Below are 17044 nucleotides of genomic sequence, written 5' to 3'. Positions count from 1 at the left end.
GAAACGAGTGAGATCTTCGAAATAGAGCACCATCTGGCAGAGCGAGCTGTCCGTCTGACCTTTGAAATCTCCCGAGTCATTTTACGCGGCGCGAAAGACTCGCGAGAATAATTGCTGTTTATTCAGCAAGCGCTATCGCAGGATCGCGGGATCGCGCCGCGTTTGCCAAAAACTGAGAAATACTTCCGCGACGCTATCAGTCTGCCGGGCCGTCATCAGTTCCGCCTGAGTGCGACATGACGTTGAGGATGAGTTACGACGGGCAGGTGAGTGCATTGCGACACCTCGTCTGGCGGCAATATTATTTGGAGATGAGCTGACATCTCGAGATTCTCCAAAACAAGAAGACGCGGCACAAAGTGCCAGCCGCACTTTGGTTGAAACTCTCATCCGGAAACGAGCGTGCGTTCTCCGATCCTGAGACGAGGAGACCAACACCAAAGACGAGTCACCATCAGCAACCGAAATAGCGCGAAAAAAAAATGGCAAGCAGACGCTTCGATACTCAATCACGACTCGCGGATCCTCGATCTCGATTGTCAAGGCGAGACGATTTACGGCCATTACATCCAAAAATAGCGGACGACTGCTCATCGGGATCGCGTCTATTGTAGATATGAGACGGGTCACTGGGCCAGCTATCTCAATTTTCGGGAACGAATTGAATTCAATACGACCAGGGGAGAATCGATAACTCGGCGATAGAGGCTCGCCTGTCCGGGACGTGTGCATTGTTCGGCGGCGGCTCGGGGAAACCGCGAAAGTTGGACGGTTCAGCCCGTCATTAGCAGTTGAATCGACGGCTCCTTCAGGAAACAACGAACTCGAGGAGGAAATCGCGTGCGGCTGTCACACTGACGCGCGCTCACGTGCAGCACGTCCGTACGCCGACACGAAGACACTGTCGCCCACGAGACGATGAAACACGCGTCGCCTCGTCGGCGTGACGAGGCTATCAATCGGGCGCGAGGAACACGAGGAATCCGAGAACGCCCGTCGTGAGAGACCGTCCACGACGAAGACCGCAACACCACGAGAAGAAGGCGCGACCCACCTAACCACGCGCACGCCACCCCGCCGAGCTTCCGCCGATGTCCTGCGCAAGGACACCGAAACGTGTGTCGTCGTGTGCTCGTTACGATCCTGGCACTGCTGACTGCCGATGTGACACGACCTCGGGGAACCTCACGACTAACACACCGGCCAGCCAACGAACGGGATCAACCACGACGTGGCCGCCGGCTCTACCCGGGTCAGGTGTATGCGGCACTTGTTGATAGCGAGAGCCCCCGCGGATTGATTAGTGGACGTGCGAAGTTTCACGAGCGCAGTCGACTTCTCACGAGCTGCCCTATTGATTGCCGAAAGCCCGCTCCAGTTCAAACTCCGGTCCACACTCTTCTCTCCTCTACTCTCCTCACCTCCGCTCGCCTATCCTCTCCTCTCCTCTGATCTCTCACCAAGCGAGATCAGGCTAGTCCATTCCGAGGAGTGAAAACTTTCGGATTTCGATCGACGAGGAGCTCGGTCAATTTAGTTGCTGAATACGCGACTCTTTAGGTCCTTTAATTCCTTTGACCTTTTAACTCTCACTTCCTTAACTCCTTTGACATTTGAACTCGATCACTTCTGCTGACTGCACGGGAAAATATTATATGGGGCACATAATCAGAAATGTTGCGAGCAGCGTGGTTGCACCGCCTTAGTTATCTTTGTGTAACGGTAATGTGCATGGTTGATATGACTCGGTTACTTTGGTACATCGACTACATCAATGTAGTAGCGTGTGATATAGTTGTGGCAGTCAGAAATCGATCGGGGTGACATTTATCATGAGTATTACTCTGGTTGGTCGCGACCAGCTACTGCCGCGTCACTGCTGCAACGCCAGTGATTCAGCAATTGCTCCGTGATTGCAGCATCATATAATTAAACTTTCCATATTTTACTTATGAATCTGATTAGCACAATCAAATTTGGGTCGACTTTATCGTTTCTTTCGTGTACGACTGTTGTGTCTCTATCAACGTCCATCAAACCTTAATCCGAGTTGAAATTCTCTTCAGACGAAGAGTTAAACTCAGGTTGAGCTTTAATTGACGTTGGTAGAAACGGGCATGTGGCTTCGAGGTCTCTATATGACGACAGTCGCCGCGGTTATCAATAACCTACTTCGCAACAGCCGAGAGAGTCCTTAATTCGCGGTCGTCCTTCATTTATTATGTAAAAAAATGCAGGTTATTAACGTGCGAATTACCGTGCGAATTACGATATTCGCACGGTAGGTCGCCGGATTTTTTAGGTGTAAAACGTTATTAACGTTATTAACCTCAATCGAGATGACGACGGGAGCACGATCTCTAAATTTATCGGCAAACTGAACACGAAGCCGCGTTCTCCATACCGTAAAACGTATACGTTGGATTCCACACGTTACATGGATTATATATATATATATATATATATATATATATATATATATATATATATATATAAAGATATTGCATTTCGGAGAATCACGACACGATTGACATTTAGGAAGCTCGAGGTATCCGCGAGACTTTTAGGTTAAGCGCAGCTCAGAAATAAATTGCAAATGTAGCGAAGCGATCACACCTAATCGATCACGACTGATCGAAGATATTCACAGCACGTGTGGAACTTGTATTACTTATAAAGCAAAAGGAAAAATCGGCATTGTTATTACTTACCCAAACCGTCGAGAGGAACCGGCGCTCGACCAGATCGACGCGAAACTGCATCTTCACTCCGCCCGGTTATCACCGTGCCGATTACACGGCGATCGACGGGAATCGTTGCAAATGTGCGGCATCGTTAAATTTGGATCCGTTCACTCCGCGACACGCTGTCGCCGGCCGGCGAGGTGACCGTCATTCGACGCATCGTAACTTTCCAGGCAAAATAATGTCTAAAATCGCGACATAAGACGTCTTAAAGATAATCTTTAACACGCCTTAAAGACATTTATATGTAAATCATCTGAAAGACATCTTAAAAATGATCTTTAAAGCCCAATTCCACAACCTCTAATTAACTTAATTGACCGGTTATTCCATTGGACTTGACCAATCGCATTTAGCGTTAAGAAGAGTTAATTAGAATTAACCAATCATTGTTGAGACTTAACCGGTAGTCAGAGTTAAACGGAGGTTGTGGAACAGCGGTCCTATTCTCTAAATTTTTGCGTATACGTAAGTTTTACTGCGCAGCTATTTTATGGTATGATTAAACCTGCGCAAACTTACGTATACGCAAAAATTTAGAGAATAGGAGCCCTGGACCTAAGGCCAAGTTCCACAATATCCGTTTAATTTTAAGTACCAGTTAAGTCCCAATAGTGATTGGTTAATTCTGATTAACTCTTCTTAATGTCAAATGCGATTAGTCAAGTCCAATGGAATAGCCAGCCAGTTAAGTTGACTGGAGGTTGTGGAACTGGGCCTAAAACGTCTTATGTCCCGATTTTAGACATTAAGGTAAATGTACCAATGCCCGGACATGTACCAATCTCCGGACATTGTCATTATTTTTATATTTGAATATGAATATTTCAACTTTCAACGTACAATACATACATATTGGTATACTACTGTGTAAAAAGTAAGACCAATTTTCAAGTTAAATTGCGCGGGTATATCGAATGTCAGAAATATTTTTTTTCTAAATTGGTAGCACTGTGACAGACATCTGTGTCAAATTATGCGTCGTTTGTGTGAAGCTATTCGCAAAAAGAGGCCGGAATTGTGGAAAGACAACTCTTGGTTTTTGCACCACGATAATGTGCCATTTCACACTGCATTGGTTCATTTCGCTAAAAATTCGACCCATATCGTTCCACAACCACCATATTCACCTGATTTAGCACCGTGTGACTTCTGGCTGTTCCCTAAACTCAAAAGACCGCTCCGGGGACACCGTTTTGACTCGATTGAAGAGATACAAGCTGAATCGAAGAAAGCTTTGAAGGCCATTCCGGAAATCGACTTTAACAACTGTTTCGAGGGTTGGAAAAAACGTTGGCATAAGTGTATTGTGTCTGAGGGGGATTACTTTGAAGGCGACGAAATAGATTTGGAATAATAAATAAAGATTAAAAAAAAAAAATTTTAAATTGGTCTTACTTTTTGGACACAGTAGTACGTACATTTAATATTTATATTTAGTGTACGTTGAAAGATAAAATATTTAGAGAAATATTCAAAATAATAAGAGCGTCCGTAATTAGGTACGGAATTATGTCGGGCATTGGGACATTTACCTTACGTTGTCTGGGTTCATTCGGCGACTATCGTATGTATGTATGTATATACAGCTCGTCCGATCAACGGCGATTGTTCTGAACGTCAGGGCGCGTCGTCGCGACAGAGAAAGGGAAGAAAAAGAAAAGAGGAAAATAACTCTCGCGCTAATGATCACCATGACCGAGACCTCGACGGGGACAAAGGGCGGCGCGTATGTGACGCAACGCAGATATTAGACATTCAAATTCGGCTTCGTCCGGTTTCACGCTGCCACACCCCTCGTTCGTGATCTAAACGCGAGACCAAGCGATCTCAACCGGTTCGCGGTACGCGCTGCAGCTGAGCTCGTCTGGTATACACCAGATATTCCCGCTACCTGGTGAGTGTTTCGACTCATTCTCCGTAACGGAGACGTTTAGGGTTACATATGGGTTAAGTGCGATCGGTTATCGTCCGTCGCGACCCTCTCTCGTAGGATTTTACGTTCGCCAGGCTCTCGCCAGTAGATCGCCGATCGCGGAATTTCCAATGGGACGAGGAGGAAGGAAGCGCATTGATCCTCGCAGCTCCGGCTCTGAGCGTCCTGAACGAGATCTCGTTGCGCGCTAGTCAGAGAGTTCCAGTGAAGAAGCATGTGAGGTCTGTTCTTTTTAGCCAAACTGGTGCAACAAGTAAGACAAATATATTTTGTTTCGGTTCAGCTAAAAAGAACGGACTTTTTGTCTCGTTCTAACTTATTGCACTAATCCGCACCAGTTCAGGCGGTTCAGCTGAAAAGAACAGACCTCAGGAAGATGCTCCTCCGCGCGACGTTTAAATCCTTCCCTTTGGGAAATTTATAGGTTGAATTTCTGAATTTCTCTAAGTCAACGAGAGAACGTCGCGTAAAGTGACAATGACGGGTAACCAACGGAATATCTCCGGGGAGATTTGAAATCACCTGTCGTCGACCTGTCGCCACTCATACAGCAGAAACTTCCCATAGATGTCTCAATCCTCCGCGTATAATGTTGCGTCTTCGAGACTTGAACAAATATTCGATCGAAATTCGTCGAATTTCGTACTCTCTTAAAGTGAATCAGTGAAATATCATTGGAAGCAGTAAATATACACTGATGTGCAACTATAAGTACAGCACTGAAACTGCTCAGTGCTATACTTATAACTGATATCAGTGACTATTCACTGATTCGCTTTAAGAGAGTAAAGGGACAAATTTGAAAATAAATCTATTGACAGATTTTACGCCATTATACGCGAAGAACATCTGACTTCTTTCTTTTAATTTATGCTGTCTAGACAATTATCACGAAAGACGTCGACGCGGCGCGAAACGCCGAGCCGTCGAAGAGAGCCGATCAACCCTGAAGCCGGTACTGGTAGTCGCCGGTTTCTCTCGTTTCGCGAATCGTCCTGTGAATTCCGCATTGAAAAAGAACAGTAGTGCGTCGTAACTTATTCGCGCTCGGCGATCGAGTCGAGGGGAGGAGAAGGAAGGCGAGGAGACACAACGAGCAAACGTTACACGTAGGAGCAAAAAAAGGCCGTAGATGATGTCCGAGTCCGAGGTGGGGGCTTCGCTGCGCGGGCAGGAATATATAAATCGCGCACAGGTAGGGCTGAAATTCAGGTTGCCGCGGATACGTTCTGAGACTATCGGCAGCATACGACGAGCGATGCGGGTGAGTTTGTGCGCGAGACCTCTTCATTGTTTCATTGTCATTGCGTTTACACACCGCTCCGTCTACCTGACGTAGCGCCGCGTTAAGGCCTTTGCACGTCAGAAAGTCTTAACTACACTCTAAATTTCTTGGAGTGAGACTTCACTCCAAAGTAGTGAAAATTGCGCCAGTCGAAGTTAGAGCGAGAACTTCACTCCAAACGAGTGAAAAAATTGCTCGCTTGGAATGAGTTCTCACTCGTTTGTAGTGATTTTTCACTCGTTTGGGGTGAAATTCTCGCTCTAACTTCGACTGGCGCAATTTCCACTATCTTGGAGTGAAGTCTAAGAAATTTAGAGTGTAGAGTGACGAAAATGAACTTCACTTTATAGAAATCAAATTTAAATCCCACAAATAAAAAAATGTTCAAGGCTTTTTTCTCAATGCGGGTCAATCATGCGGGAAGCGCGTTGTCAAATCGAATGGAAGAGTTCGAAGGACGCTCTGCTTATCGTTCGAATATCAAATCGTAAAGGCGTTTGCACGTCAAAAAGTCTTAACCGTAATCGTAATTCCGTAAGTTTTTAACACAATTAGACAGAACAACGCAAGTGAAAATTCGTAATCGTAAGGCTGTATATGAATTTTCACTTGCTACTCTGTCTGATTGTGTGTGTTAAAAACTTACGGAATTACGGTTACGATTAAGACTTTTTGACGTGCAAAGGCCTTTACGATTTGATATTCGAACGATAAGCAGAGCGTCCTTCGAACTCTTCCATTCGATTTGACAACGCGCTTCCCGCATGATTGACCCGCATTGAGAAAAAAGCCTTGAACATTTTTTTATTTGTGGGATTTAAATTTGATTTCTATAAAATAAAGTTCATTTTCGTCACTCTACAAGTAAATTGTCAAGTATTTTTTCCTCACTGTGTTTATCTCCCGCGATATAAAAAATGTCCCTTTCCACATGTTTCATTGGACGCTGCGAACGCTTTGAAGCGCTTCAAGGAAAACCACGATTAGTTCGTACAACGCCTCAAAGCATTTGCAGCGTCTAACGGATCGCATCTAAAGTCCAAGTTGGAGATTGCTCGAATTTTCTCTCATTTATCTCGACCTACATATACGTTATTGATCTCATTATCAGGAAATGAGAGTTTCCTCTTTGTATTTTTTCGATTTTTCTGTTCATTTCGTACAAATAATGCTAAAGTCCTTCGGATTGTTCCGTTCGATTCGACAGCGCGCTTCCACGACTGACCCTCGTTGATTCCCCGCGATGTTGAAAAATTCCCTTTCTACGAAATAAAGTCAGTTTGCAGTTGGAAACTGCTCGAGTTTTCGTTCATAATCGGGAGATGAAAATTACCGTCGTGACTTTTGATTCGCCCGTTCGCGATGCATGAATAATGCCAAAGCTAGCTATAAATAGACGAATCCTTGATGTATCGCAGCTGTTTATATCTCGCGGTAAGCCATCATATATTAATAGAACGTCGTGGTCCTATATCGTTGACGTAGTCGCGTCTGTTTTCGCGGAAGGTAATTTCGTCCTGCCTACAACTGATCGATCATTCGCATGCAACGCGTGCGACTGTCCATCTTCGAGCACCGACGAGACAAACGTCCACGTCGTTGCGAGAAGTCATTGCGCCCGCGCGTATTTCTCGTCTACGTTTTCGAGAGGAACAGCGAGCCTCTCGAGACGAGACGAGAAGAAATATTCCACGTTGAAAAAACACAGGATTCCGTTAATTCCGCGCCTGCTTGAACTTGACACGAGCTGTCAGCTCCTCGACACTTGCTTCTCTTTGCAGGTTCACACGCGGTTCGTCGTGTTCTTCGTGACGGTGACGGCGATGGCTGGCACGGCGGTGTCGAGACCGTTATGGTCGACTTTAGCCGGCGATAATTACTTGTATCCGACGAGCGAGGTCAACGCACAGCCGCAGTATCTCCCAGCGTATCAAAGCGCGCATTCACCTTATTACGTCTACAATGTATCGCAGATATCGTACAACACTTAACGTCCTCTCACTCATCTTGCACGATACCTGCAACGTGTGTTACGCGTGTTTTCAGGTTCACGCGAGCGCAGGAGGCGTACCGACCACCATCTTCGCCGGCGGCAAGCCGGAAGTCTCGCAGATCCCCGCGTACGGCTTCTACTACGGAATGCCGATCTACGACATAGGGATCCCCTTGAGTCCGGTAAATTGCGATTTTCACACCCGAAAGAAAGCGTAGTCCTGCACGGAGATCTTCTGTATATCAAGAGGATTCCTTTGAAATCAGAAGGGAAATACTCTACTCTCTAAGTTTCTCGGAATGAAATTTCACTCGAGCAGTGGAGTCACTCGAATTCGAGTGATTTTTCACTCATATAGTGAAATTTTTAGAGTGAATTCTCTGAATTGTCGAATGCATATTTTCACTCGACAATGAAGAGTGAATCTGATGTGTCTCACTGTTACAAAAAATATGGGATTGCAGGAAATAACAGCTTAGAATTTTTTGAACGTTAGAATATTTTCCTTTTGGTTTTAGAAGAATTCTCTTGAAACCAATATTAATTATAGATCATTCCGTTAAGAATGAGATCATATCTTTAACCAAATTTTGTCCGCAACTTAGTTTGCATTTCACCCAACTAGAAATGTGTTCTCATAGTCCTTTGGTCAGGTTGATCCCAAGCAGTTATTCGGTTTGTACAAGACTATCGGGTCCTGATTAATCATGCAACGCAGCATGGAAATCAAATCTTACTAATAATTATTATATACTTCTAATTATCTAATTATCTGATTATTGTTATTCTAATTACAAAAAATCAATCATATGTACGATTAATGTGCCGGTATTATTTTAGGTTTATCCTGTGCTGACACTTCCTCCCAGACCGCTACTTCCGCCAACGTCGACCCAGAAACCAATCGACGTAGACATCGACGACGACGGTATCGAGAAGTTGGATTCGAAAGTCGACTCGGAGACGAAGAAGCCGGCGAGTAGTAGCGAAGACAGAGATTCCATAACCGTGGAAGCGATATGAGATCATTTTCCTCGTCACGCGCGGTAATGAATACGTGGGTGGAATAGAGACTTAATTGCGGGACGACGCGTGCCCGATGCGTTTGCTTCCTCATACTTCGTTATATTTTGATATTCACGCTATGTTACGCTGTATGACTTATTCCGAGACGTGAGGGGTTTTCTCGACCAGCTCTTTATTCTGACTGAAAGCTGCGCTCTTGAAGATTCCGTTTGCACGCACAAATAGGAATGTATCGTCTGTAATAAACTGATATTTTAATGCGCCTTGCAAGTTTTATCGACCGATGCCTCGACTGCCAGCGGAAAACCGGTCGCGGCGATTTCGTCGTGAAGAAGAACATTTCTTGTACTGATGCGAACTTTGTACGAATTTTAACGAATAAGCCAACCCGATTGAAAGATGTGCGTACATTACAACCAAACTTCATGTTAAAATACAACTTTTCTCCAGGTATACTTCTAACGCGTACTCGTCGACGATCTTTCCCGGCGTCTTACGGGAAAGTCTATTTGTGGAGTTATCAGCGTCCCGCAGATTCGATATCAGCTCAACGAGATTGACTTCTCGCAACCGATGAATCCGTCATTGTTACAAAAAGACGCCGAGATCCCTCACCCCGGAGGAGGAAACGCGAGATAAGGCGCGGTCAAAGATGACCAGAGGTTCCCCAGGCGCACCAGTGCGTCGATTTCCTCGGACACGCATACCGATAATCTCGCGAGAATGATCGTTTGCCGTGGAAGACCATGGGCGATCGCCACATTCGTCCTCATCGCGAGCGTGTCGGGGTCCGTGGAATTTAGCAAGCCACCGGCCACCCCGAAGCTCTCACCTCATCTCACCAGACCGATGATGACACGCTCGATAGACAAACTCCTCGACGACGAGGAGCTTACTCCGCGCTACTCCGCGTCCCCCAATCGCGTCGGAGACATCTACAGAAGCTCGACCCTCCGAAGAAATTTCGTTCCGAGCAGGAATTACTTCGTGTACCCGAGAAGCCACGAGCGTCTCGCGTCCAGGAACAGCCCAGAGCAACCCCGTGCGATCAGGTACAGGAGGTACGTCGTGCTCTCGCATCTGCCAAACGCGACGATCGATTGGCCGGGCAAGGCCTCGCAGAACGGCACCGTGACGAGGATACCGCTGTACAACGCGCACAGATACTTCATTCGCGATATTCCGCAGAGGGTTGCTCATCGCGAAGAGCCCATATCGTCGTTTCAGACCGATGATCCTGCGAAGGAGACGCAAACTCTCGCCTCGTCGAGCAGAAGACGAAGAAGTCCGACGACCGCTGTCGACGATCAGCCCTGGCGGAAGAACGTGAGCGATTATTACGCGGAGCGGAGAGCCGTGATGGCGAGGTTCTACGCTCGTCAGCGAGAAATGGAAGCGCGATACGGCATGAACTCCACCTCGAAGCCCGACAACGCCGCGGCGCCGCGGAACGAGTCGGTGACGAGCGACGTCACCTTGTTTCGACTGTATCCCAGCAGGAACTCCAACCTCACGGATAACAGAGCGACTTTTCGCCAACCGGCCATAACGATCGACCCGGTGTACGCTAATCTGCCGGCCAAACTGGACCGTCGACCGGTCGTGCAGGAAGCCGACCGTCGCTTCCAGTCCCGCTCGTGGAACAACAGCAACGTCGACGGACAGGTCACCCGGTATTACACCACGCCTGCTCCTTGCGCGAACGCGTCGTTGTCCGGCACTCTCGCGCCGAAGAAGCGATCCAAGACTGTGGACAACGACGAACAGACGACGGTGATCGGTCGCACGCATAATGTAAGTTTGATGAAAAGGAAATATCACTTTGAGGTCGTCAGACCTTTGGCCTTTGGCCATTGACATTAACGCAGAGAAATGAAGAGACTCGCTGAGCAAAAGAAGCGTTATCTCGCGCTATCTTGAGATTAGATACTTGGGCGTTTTTGTACCCGAAAAATATTATCTCTTTTAACGAAAAGAAACAATATTATGCTTAGAGTTCTTTCTTTCTTATAATTAAAAAAAATCTCTTAAATTCTTAATATATAAGAAGATTCCATTAAGGATAGGATTATATTTTGTTGGGTAATTTGCGACTCGTTTATTACGTTTGGTCTGTCGTATCGCGAATTGTCTGTCATAAATCGTACGATTTGTTTATCAGAACAGCAACGGGAGCGACCATGTGATTTGGGGGCCGTGCAAGGGGAAGGTGGTGTACCAGCATAACTTGCTCCTGGGACTGAAGGGTCCTTCTACTCTCGATACGATGTTCGAGGTGATTATTCAAGGTCCCGTGTGCATCACCTGCGTGGAGGCCTTGCGATATAACGAGACCAAGGCAAAGGTCACGTTTGAGTCTGGCGGACGAGGCTACGACTACGTGAAGCTCAAGTTACAAGGCTACGAAAATGAAGGGTTCTCGTATATAATAAAGGTCTGGGGTATCAGAAAGTTCGGTCCGGATTGCAGTAACATGTAGCCGAGAGTATTGAAACTCGGAATCTTTGGACTCTGAATTAGCAAAGAATTCTCTGAACTCTAAAGGATTTTACTCTTACACCCATGATCTCAAAAGAAAATTCCTCTAAAATTAAAAGGAAAATACTTCAAGCACGACATTCTTAAAGTTAGAGGAATCTGATCTGACGATACAAGTCTTACTTGCCGCGCCTTTCGTGTCGCGTGTAAGAAGACATTCCGTTTCAAGAGAGTAAACATATTTCCCTTAATTTAAAAGGAGAAAAAAGTTTGAATAATATCTAGTAGATTTCCAACTAATAGCCTTCTTCATTAGAATTCTCATTAGAATACTTTTTATCAGAACTCTTTTGGTTTTTGCTTAGAATATCAGATTACAGCAAGTGGCATCTTGCCAATGGAATTCCCTTTTAGGTACAGACTAATAAGTAAGTAAATTCGTTTCTTATTGAGAGAGAAAGAGAGAGAGAGAGAGAGAGAGAGAGAGGTTCGAGGACGCCATCAACGCTCTGTATGTATAGAAAAATCTTTAATATATAAAAACATTGCGTGCCTCATAAATCTATCGACGTGTCATGTAACTTGAATAAAAATCCGCTCAGTCCGCAGCTTACGACAATAATAATGGAGGAGCGCGGTCTCGCGCAAACTTAAAAGCGAGCCAGTGCACAGAACATAAAGTGCATCGCGAAGCGAATTCGAAATTTCGTGGGAAGAGAAAAGGACACGAGCGCGCGAGTTGCTAAAATAATTCTGAGCCGCCCTCCGCCGATTTGACGTCAATAATAACGGCCGGCTACCATAACACGCGCGAACGAAACTCTTGAACTTTATCGAGCATCGGCGCGCAGATTGGAGATTATTTCGAGCAACGGGCGGCCAAAGTTCACCGATATAATGGCGTGACCAATGTACTAAATGCCAACCGATTGACCGCGCATGCCGGCGGCACGGGCGCCGGCACTGGAGGACCGATATTGTCCCTCAACACGTAACAACGCGGACCCTGTACTTCCCCCCGGAGGAAGGGGAAAAATAAGCGGACAATAAGAAAGAAACGAAGCCTCACGGCATATCGAATCGCCGTCCGCGACCACTCGCGCCTCTCTTCGTTCGCTCGTTCGTCGCGACTCGACTCTCAGGACTTCACCTCTGCCTTGGCTCTCTCAGGACTTCTTCGGCACGGAGGTGGGCAGAGGCGGCGGCGGCACATCCGGTATCTTGTCCTTCTCGTTCTTCGGCGGACTCGCCTTCTCCTCGTGGAAGCCCGGCAGCAGGTGGCCGGACTCAACGTTCCTCGGCGTGGTCGGCGGGATCGGCTCCAGGGAGCCGTACGGCTGATAGTCGACGTAGTAAGTTCCGGGCACGAGGTGCGGGTTGAAGCTGTTGTACGTGTAGATGTACGGCTCGTAGTAAAGGGAATGGTAGTTCGGGTAGAAGCTCAACGGCACCTGCTGGTTCTTCCTCGGGGAGTCCTTCGCGTCGCCGTTCTCCTTCGGGTTGCTCTCCTGCGGCTCCTCGTTCCTCGGGCTGTCCTTCGCGCGATCCGCGTCACCTTGCTCCTTCGCGACGCCGAAACTCGTCGACTCTACGAAACGAGAGCTCGAGCTGGCCTGCGTCTGATCGCTTCCGGGTGGTTTCCCGCCACCGGCCGGCGGATAATGCACCACTTCCGGCCCGGCGAAGTGAGGCGCTATCTGCGTGTAATAGAACGGCGGCACGTAACCGACCGCGGTGCGATGTATCACCGGCTGTATCACCGGGAATGCTCGCGAGGGCGATAGATTCTGATTGCTCGTGATCACGGCATTGTACACCTTCGGCACCCTGAGGAGACCCGGCGCGGCGGCCGCGACGGTGATCAGCGCGCAGACTATCGGCAGCTTCATCTGGAACAGGCGCGCTCTCATTAGAAAATTTAACATCCAAATGGAGGAAGAACTCTCGTTGCGAGGTGCTCCTGCAATTCCAGATTCTAAACGAGATCAGACGTCTCATATATCAAAATTATGAAGCTGTACAACTTCTCAGACAACTAATTATTGTTTCACAACTAATTACTGATTACACAAACATGATAGAGCCTATCTTCTTTTAAAGGCAGCAACCAGATCACACGCAACTGGATTGATGTGGTTGATGTACCAAAGTAACTGAGTCATATCAAACCATACACATTACACACAAAATGACTGACCTGATGCGATTTCGTTACTCACAACCAAATATCCCTGGCTATGTGCATATCTTTTTTTCCGTGTATCAATAAATTCTCTTATAATGTTATTACCAAGGAGGAGCTTTAATGTTATCGGCGAGAGATAGTTCGCAATAAGCAATAAAGATCTCGGTGCCCTCGGGAGCAGCTGCGAAGCTAAATTCTTGCCAGCGAAACGCGACTCAACAATCGAACGTCCGATTGCATGTGCAAGCGCCGGATTACACGTGTATTGGAGAATTGTACTGCCGTGAGAGAGAAGACGGGCGTGTTCTCTGCCGTCCGTGCGTGAGTGAGTGTACGTATGCGTACGTGTGTGGAAGCGGCCGACACCATTATTGTTTCTGGAAAGGTAGCGGACCACGCCGGTGGCGCAAGTGTCTCGCGATGTATGAGTGCATACAAACGACTCGAAACACGCGTGCACAGAATGTTACCCCGGCTCGCGCTCGCGTTTATAGGCGTGTACTCGAGAGATCGAGTTATCGCGCCTAGCGGATTCCAATCGTGTTTGAAGTTCAAGCTCCCAGGGTAACGGCTAAGCAGGCGTTACAAGGCCACAAGGTGCCCCGCACACCCAACAAAATTGCGTCGAAACGAGCCTTTAATCTCACTCACGCCGCATTGTCCTCGTTTGTATACAATGGGTCGCAAAATGAACACGAAGTTGCATGGAAAAAAAGTTTATTGGGATTAAGTAAATTTCTGGTTCATTCATTAGGAATCAATTAATCCCACCAAAATTTGCTTCCCGTATGAGACCTTACTAAACTGTCATATTTGAGTGTCATTATTTTGACGAGTTTGTCCGGTAATTATATGATTAATTATTGTTATTATTTATAATGTTCTAATTATTATATCGTATGAGCTTGTCTGTAATAATTCTTAATTTTGATAATTTGGTGTGCTTCATTGTGTATCGTATTGCTAGTCTGCAATCTATAGTCGGCTGATTAAGGATAGGATCCACTTGTAGTTACAAATGCTTTGAAGCGCGTAAAGAACGATTATGATTGGTCTGCACGACGCTTTGAAGCATTTGCAGCATCAAGTGGATCATACCCTACTAAGTGTAGGGGCGCTTGAGTTTTGCAACGCATAATTATTTCTCTATGTGATGTGACAGTTACAGATATCTTCTCAGTATACTAAAAAGTAAATTCTCCTACTGAACACAGGATACGTTACGAAGCTCATCCCAAAGTGTTGTTGCTGCTAACTTTAATCAGCCGACTGTATTGTATACAAGAGGATCGTCAGTGGTCGATCAGTGAGAAGTGAGTAACTCATGAATGAACTCGAAATTCGAGCGCGCGCTCTGGCTTGAACCTTCGTCGTTGCCCGCGCAAGACGCGCGACGCTCGCGGGCTCGCGCCTTATCATCGCATTCGTCGGTCGATCGGCATCGAATGTTCGGCACCCAGAGAGAATCCTCCGAACGTCGCACAGAGAAGGCTCAAAGAAGCACGCTCGTCGGTTCCCGTCGCGGTGAGAGGTCGAATGGACGCGCGGCCGCGGCGACGCGTGGCGTTGCACCGGTGAATCACCTCATCAGCATTCGCGACTTCGCCAGCTTCGTCGGTTTCGCACGTATCACTTCCTACCTCCGGCGAGGTGCTCCTACGGTCACGTTCCTCACCCTGTCGAGGCGTCCCTCGGTTCTATCGAAGTTATACGCTCCTCTATCGGCGAGCGACGTTTCATCCGAATCTCAGCTGAGTTTCGCGCGTACTCTTACTCACCGTTTGGTGTTATCAATTCCTTCTTCTTCTTCTTTCCTCTTTTTCCTCTTCTTCTTCTCTTCTGCGCGCTTCCTGTACGTAAAGCCGGGGGGGATATCTCCGAGAAGCTGACACCAAGTAGCAAGAGCGCTGCATGGGCCCGTAGTATATATGGCCCATGGGGTTCCAGGGTTCAAGTCCCACCTCCCCCACTACGGGCGACTCTCGGCGAAAGTACTCTCCGATCGGTACTCTATAATGTCCAACTTCGGGCCAGCCTGTATCGCCGGTAGAACTGTAGAAAGACAGCCGTTCGCGATACGCCTCCTTCGCGCGATGCATCGCGAACGCGATCAGCGATACGTCCAGGAAGGAGGACGACGACGCATCCGGGAAAATCGAGATTGCGCGAGACGTTTCCGAGTCTCAATCATGAGGACAGTTAACGACGTTCTTATGTAATTGGTTACATAAGAACGTGCCTATGATCGCGTCCTAAACTTCACGGAAGGACTCATGTTTACCTGATCCAGACACGAATGTCTGATCCGTTCGCGGTGGGACATTGAATTTGTACTCTCGATTGAAGTCAAATAATACTGTCACGCGAGTCGCGCTATCATTGCCTTCGATGATTGATGACAGTCCGTGGCGAGATGCAGCGTAAAATGCGAGCGAGCGATCTGGTTTACGCGCGAGTGCTTGAAAAACGAGAGAACAATGAGAGTCCTATATATTTCGTTACACAAAGAGCACTGTCAATCATCTCCGACGTGTCGATCTAAGCTGTTGTTCTTTCCGCGAGACATTCGATCGGAACTAGTTGACACGTACTAATCACCGACCTTTCCAACCGAGCATACATGTCTTTAGGTTCATAAATAAGCTGATGATAATGCAACGATCTCGTCGCATGCACACACGCGCGCTAACAGGGCGGTTCACCTTGAAGTATTGTTTCTTAATTCACGTTCTAATTGCGGAGGTTGTTGCGCACTTGCCGTCGATACATAGTGCAACCTTGTTGCATACATGGAAATCTACAAGCGGAAAGAATAAATTAATTATTGTAAAAATTACGTGAGAATATCGTGTCTTGCGATATCAACGTGATTTAAGTCTCTCATATTTTTTATTTATATCCCAGCTCTATAGACGGAAAGGATATTATATTTTTTCTTTACATATAATAAATTCTTCTCAATTCTACTGTGAGGCAGAAGTAGACTGTCAGTAAAGTCTATCTTGCTAAGAAATATAATCGCTTGCTAAGAAATATAATTTCGCTAGAAACATAACAAATTTTTTACAATTTAATTCACAACACATTTTAGTTCCTAAAATAGAGAGAGAGAGAGAGAGAGAGAGAGAGAGAGAGAGAGAGAGAAAGGAAGAGAGTTCAGTCTCTACACGAAGAAAATTTTATAATAAAAATTACTTTAGAATTTTGTAACCGAGGAATAGGTCGACATTCTGTCATAATTGACGATCCTTTCATTTCGTATACTTATATTTTAAGAACTGTGAAATACATTGTTAAAAATTTTGTTATATTTTTAGCGAAATTTACTGTGTTCCTTAGCAAAATGGACCTTACTGACAGTCTATTTTTGGATTACTAAAAACACAGTAAAAAGAAT

The 17044-nt window shown here is 46.4% G+C and overlaps 4 protein-coding genes across 6 annotated transcripts in view; 2 read left to right on the top strand and 2 right to left on the bottom strand.

Annotated features, from left to right (window-relative positions):
- LOC116851173 (cytosolic carboxypeptidase 1-like) overlaps nucleotides 1–3071 on the bottom strand; it is a 63911-nt gene extending 60840 nt beyond the window's left edge. Inside the window, exon 1 of one of the 2 annotated variants that reach the window (XM_032830325.1) lies at nucleotides 2712–3071. The gene's annotated coding sequence lies outside the window, so the exon portion shown is untranslated. Of the gene's footprint in view, nucleotides 1–1054; nucleotides 2346–2711 lie in introns of those variants that run through there. The other variant, XM_032830326.1, reaches the window with a different exon arrangement.
- Nucleotides 3072–5778: 2707 nt separating this feature from the next.
- On the top strand, nucleotides 5779–9244 carry LOC116851181. The gene is made up of 4 exons (XM_032830340.1): nucleotides 5779–5944; nucleotides 7747–7929; nucleotides 8012–8140; nucleotides 8799–9244. The coding sequence occupies exons 1-4, from the start codon at nucleotides 5813–5815 to the stop codon at nucleotides 8979–8981; spliced, it is 627 nt and encodes a 208-aa protein (XP_032686231.1). The 5' UTR covers nucleotides 5779–5812; the 3' UTR covers nucleotides 8982–9244.
- Nucleotides 9245–9417: 173 nt separating this feature from the next.
- On the top strand, nucleotides 9418–12023 carry LOC116851178. The gene is made up of 2 exons (XM_032830335.1): nucleotides 9418–10778; nucleotides 11146–12023. Exons 1-2 carry the CDS (start codon nucleotides 9708–9710, stop codon nucleotides 11461–11463), a joined length of 1389 nt encoding a protein of 462 aa, XP_032686226.1. The 5' UTR covers nucleotides 9418–9707; the 3' UTR covers nucleotides 11464–12023.
- LOC116851179 lies at nucleotides 11975–16634 on the bottom strand. 2 transcript variants are annotated; one of them, XM_032830336.1, is made up of 2 exons: nucleotides 15426–16634; nucleotides 11975–13351 (listed from the first exon to the last, which is right to left on the bottom strand). In XM_032830336.1, the coding sequence occupies exon 2, from the start codon at nucleotides 13349–13351 to the stop codon at nucleotides 12629–12631; it is 723 nt and encodes a 240-aa protein (XP_032686227.1). In that variant the 5' UTR covers nucleotides 15426–16634; the 3' UTR covers nucleotides 11975–12628. The 2 variants fall into 2 exon arrangements, with proteins under 2 accessions (XP_032686227.1, XP_032686228.1); XM_032830337.1 differs by lacking the exon at nucleotides 15426–16634 and adding an exon at nucleotides 13537–15239.
- Between the last annotated feature and the right edge of the window lie 410 nt (nucleotides 16635–17044).

This window comes from Odontomachus brunneus, unplaced genomic scaffold (assembly GCF_010583005.1).
Source record: "Odontomachus brunneus isolate Ranch 3 - 2012 unplaced genomic scaffold, Obru_v1 Obru_scaffold_167, whole genome shotgun sequence".
Lineage (NCBI taxonomy): Eukaryota > Metazoa > Arthropoda > Insecta > Hymenoptera > Formicidae > Odontomachus > Odontomachus brunneus.
Note: the sequence above shows the minus strand (reverse complement) of the source record. Positions and strands in the feature narration are given on the sequence as shown.

What these genes read in the sequence shown, in the direction of transcription:
- LOC116851181 (XM_032830340.1), top strand. Translation starts at nt 5,813, where the DNA reads ATGATGTCCGAGTCCGAGGTGGGGGCTTCGCTGCGCGGGCAGGAATAT. An exon ending in GCATACGACGAGCGATGCGG is followed by an intron (nt 5,945 to 7,746) that starts GTGAGTTTGTGC and finishes TTCTCTTTGCAG; the next exon opens with GTTCACACGCGGTTCGTCGT. An exon ending in TAGGGATCCCCTTGAGTCCG is followed by an intron (nt 8,141 to 8,798) that starts GTAAATTGCGAT and finishes GTATTATTTTAG; the next exon opens with GTTTATCCTGTGCTGACACT.
- LOC116851178 (XM_032830335.1), top strand. Translation starts at nt 9,708, where the DNA reads ATGATCGTTTGCCGTGGAAGACCATGGGCGATCGCCACATTCGTCCTC. An exon ending in TGATCGGTCGCACGCATAAT is followed by an intron (nt 10,779 to 11,145) that starts GTAAGTTTGATG and finishes TTTGTTTATCAG; the next exon opens with AACAGCAACGGGAGCGACCA.
- LOC116851179 (XM_032830336.1), bottom strand. Translation starts at nt 13,351, where the DNA reads ATGAAGCTGCCGATAGTCTGCGCGCTGATCACCGTCGCGGCCGCCGCG.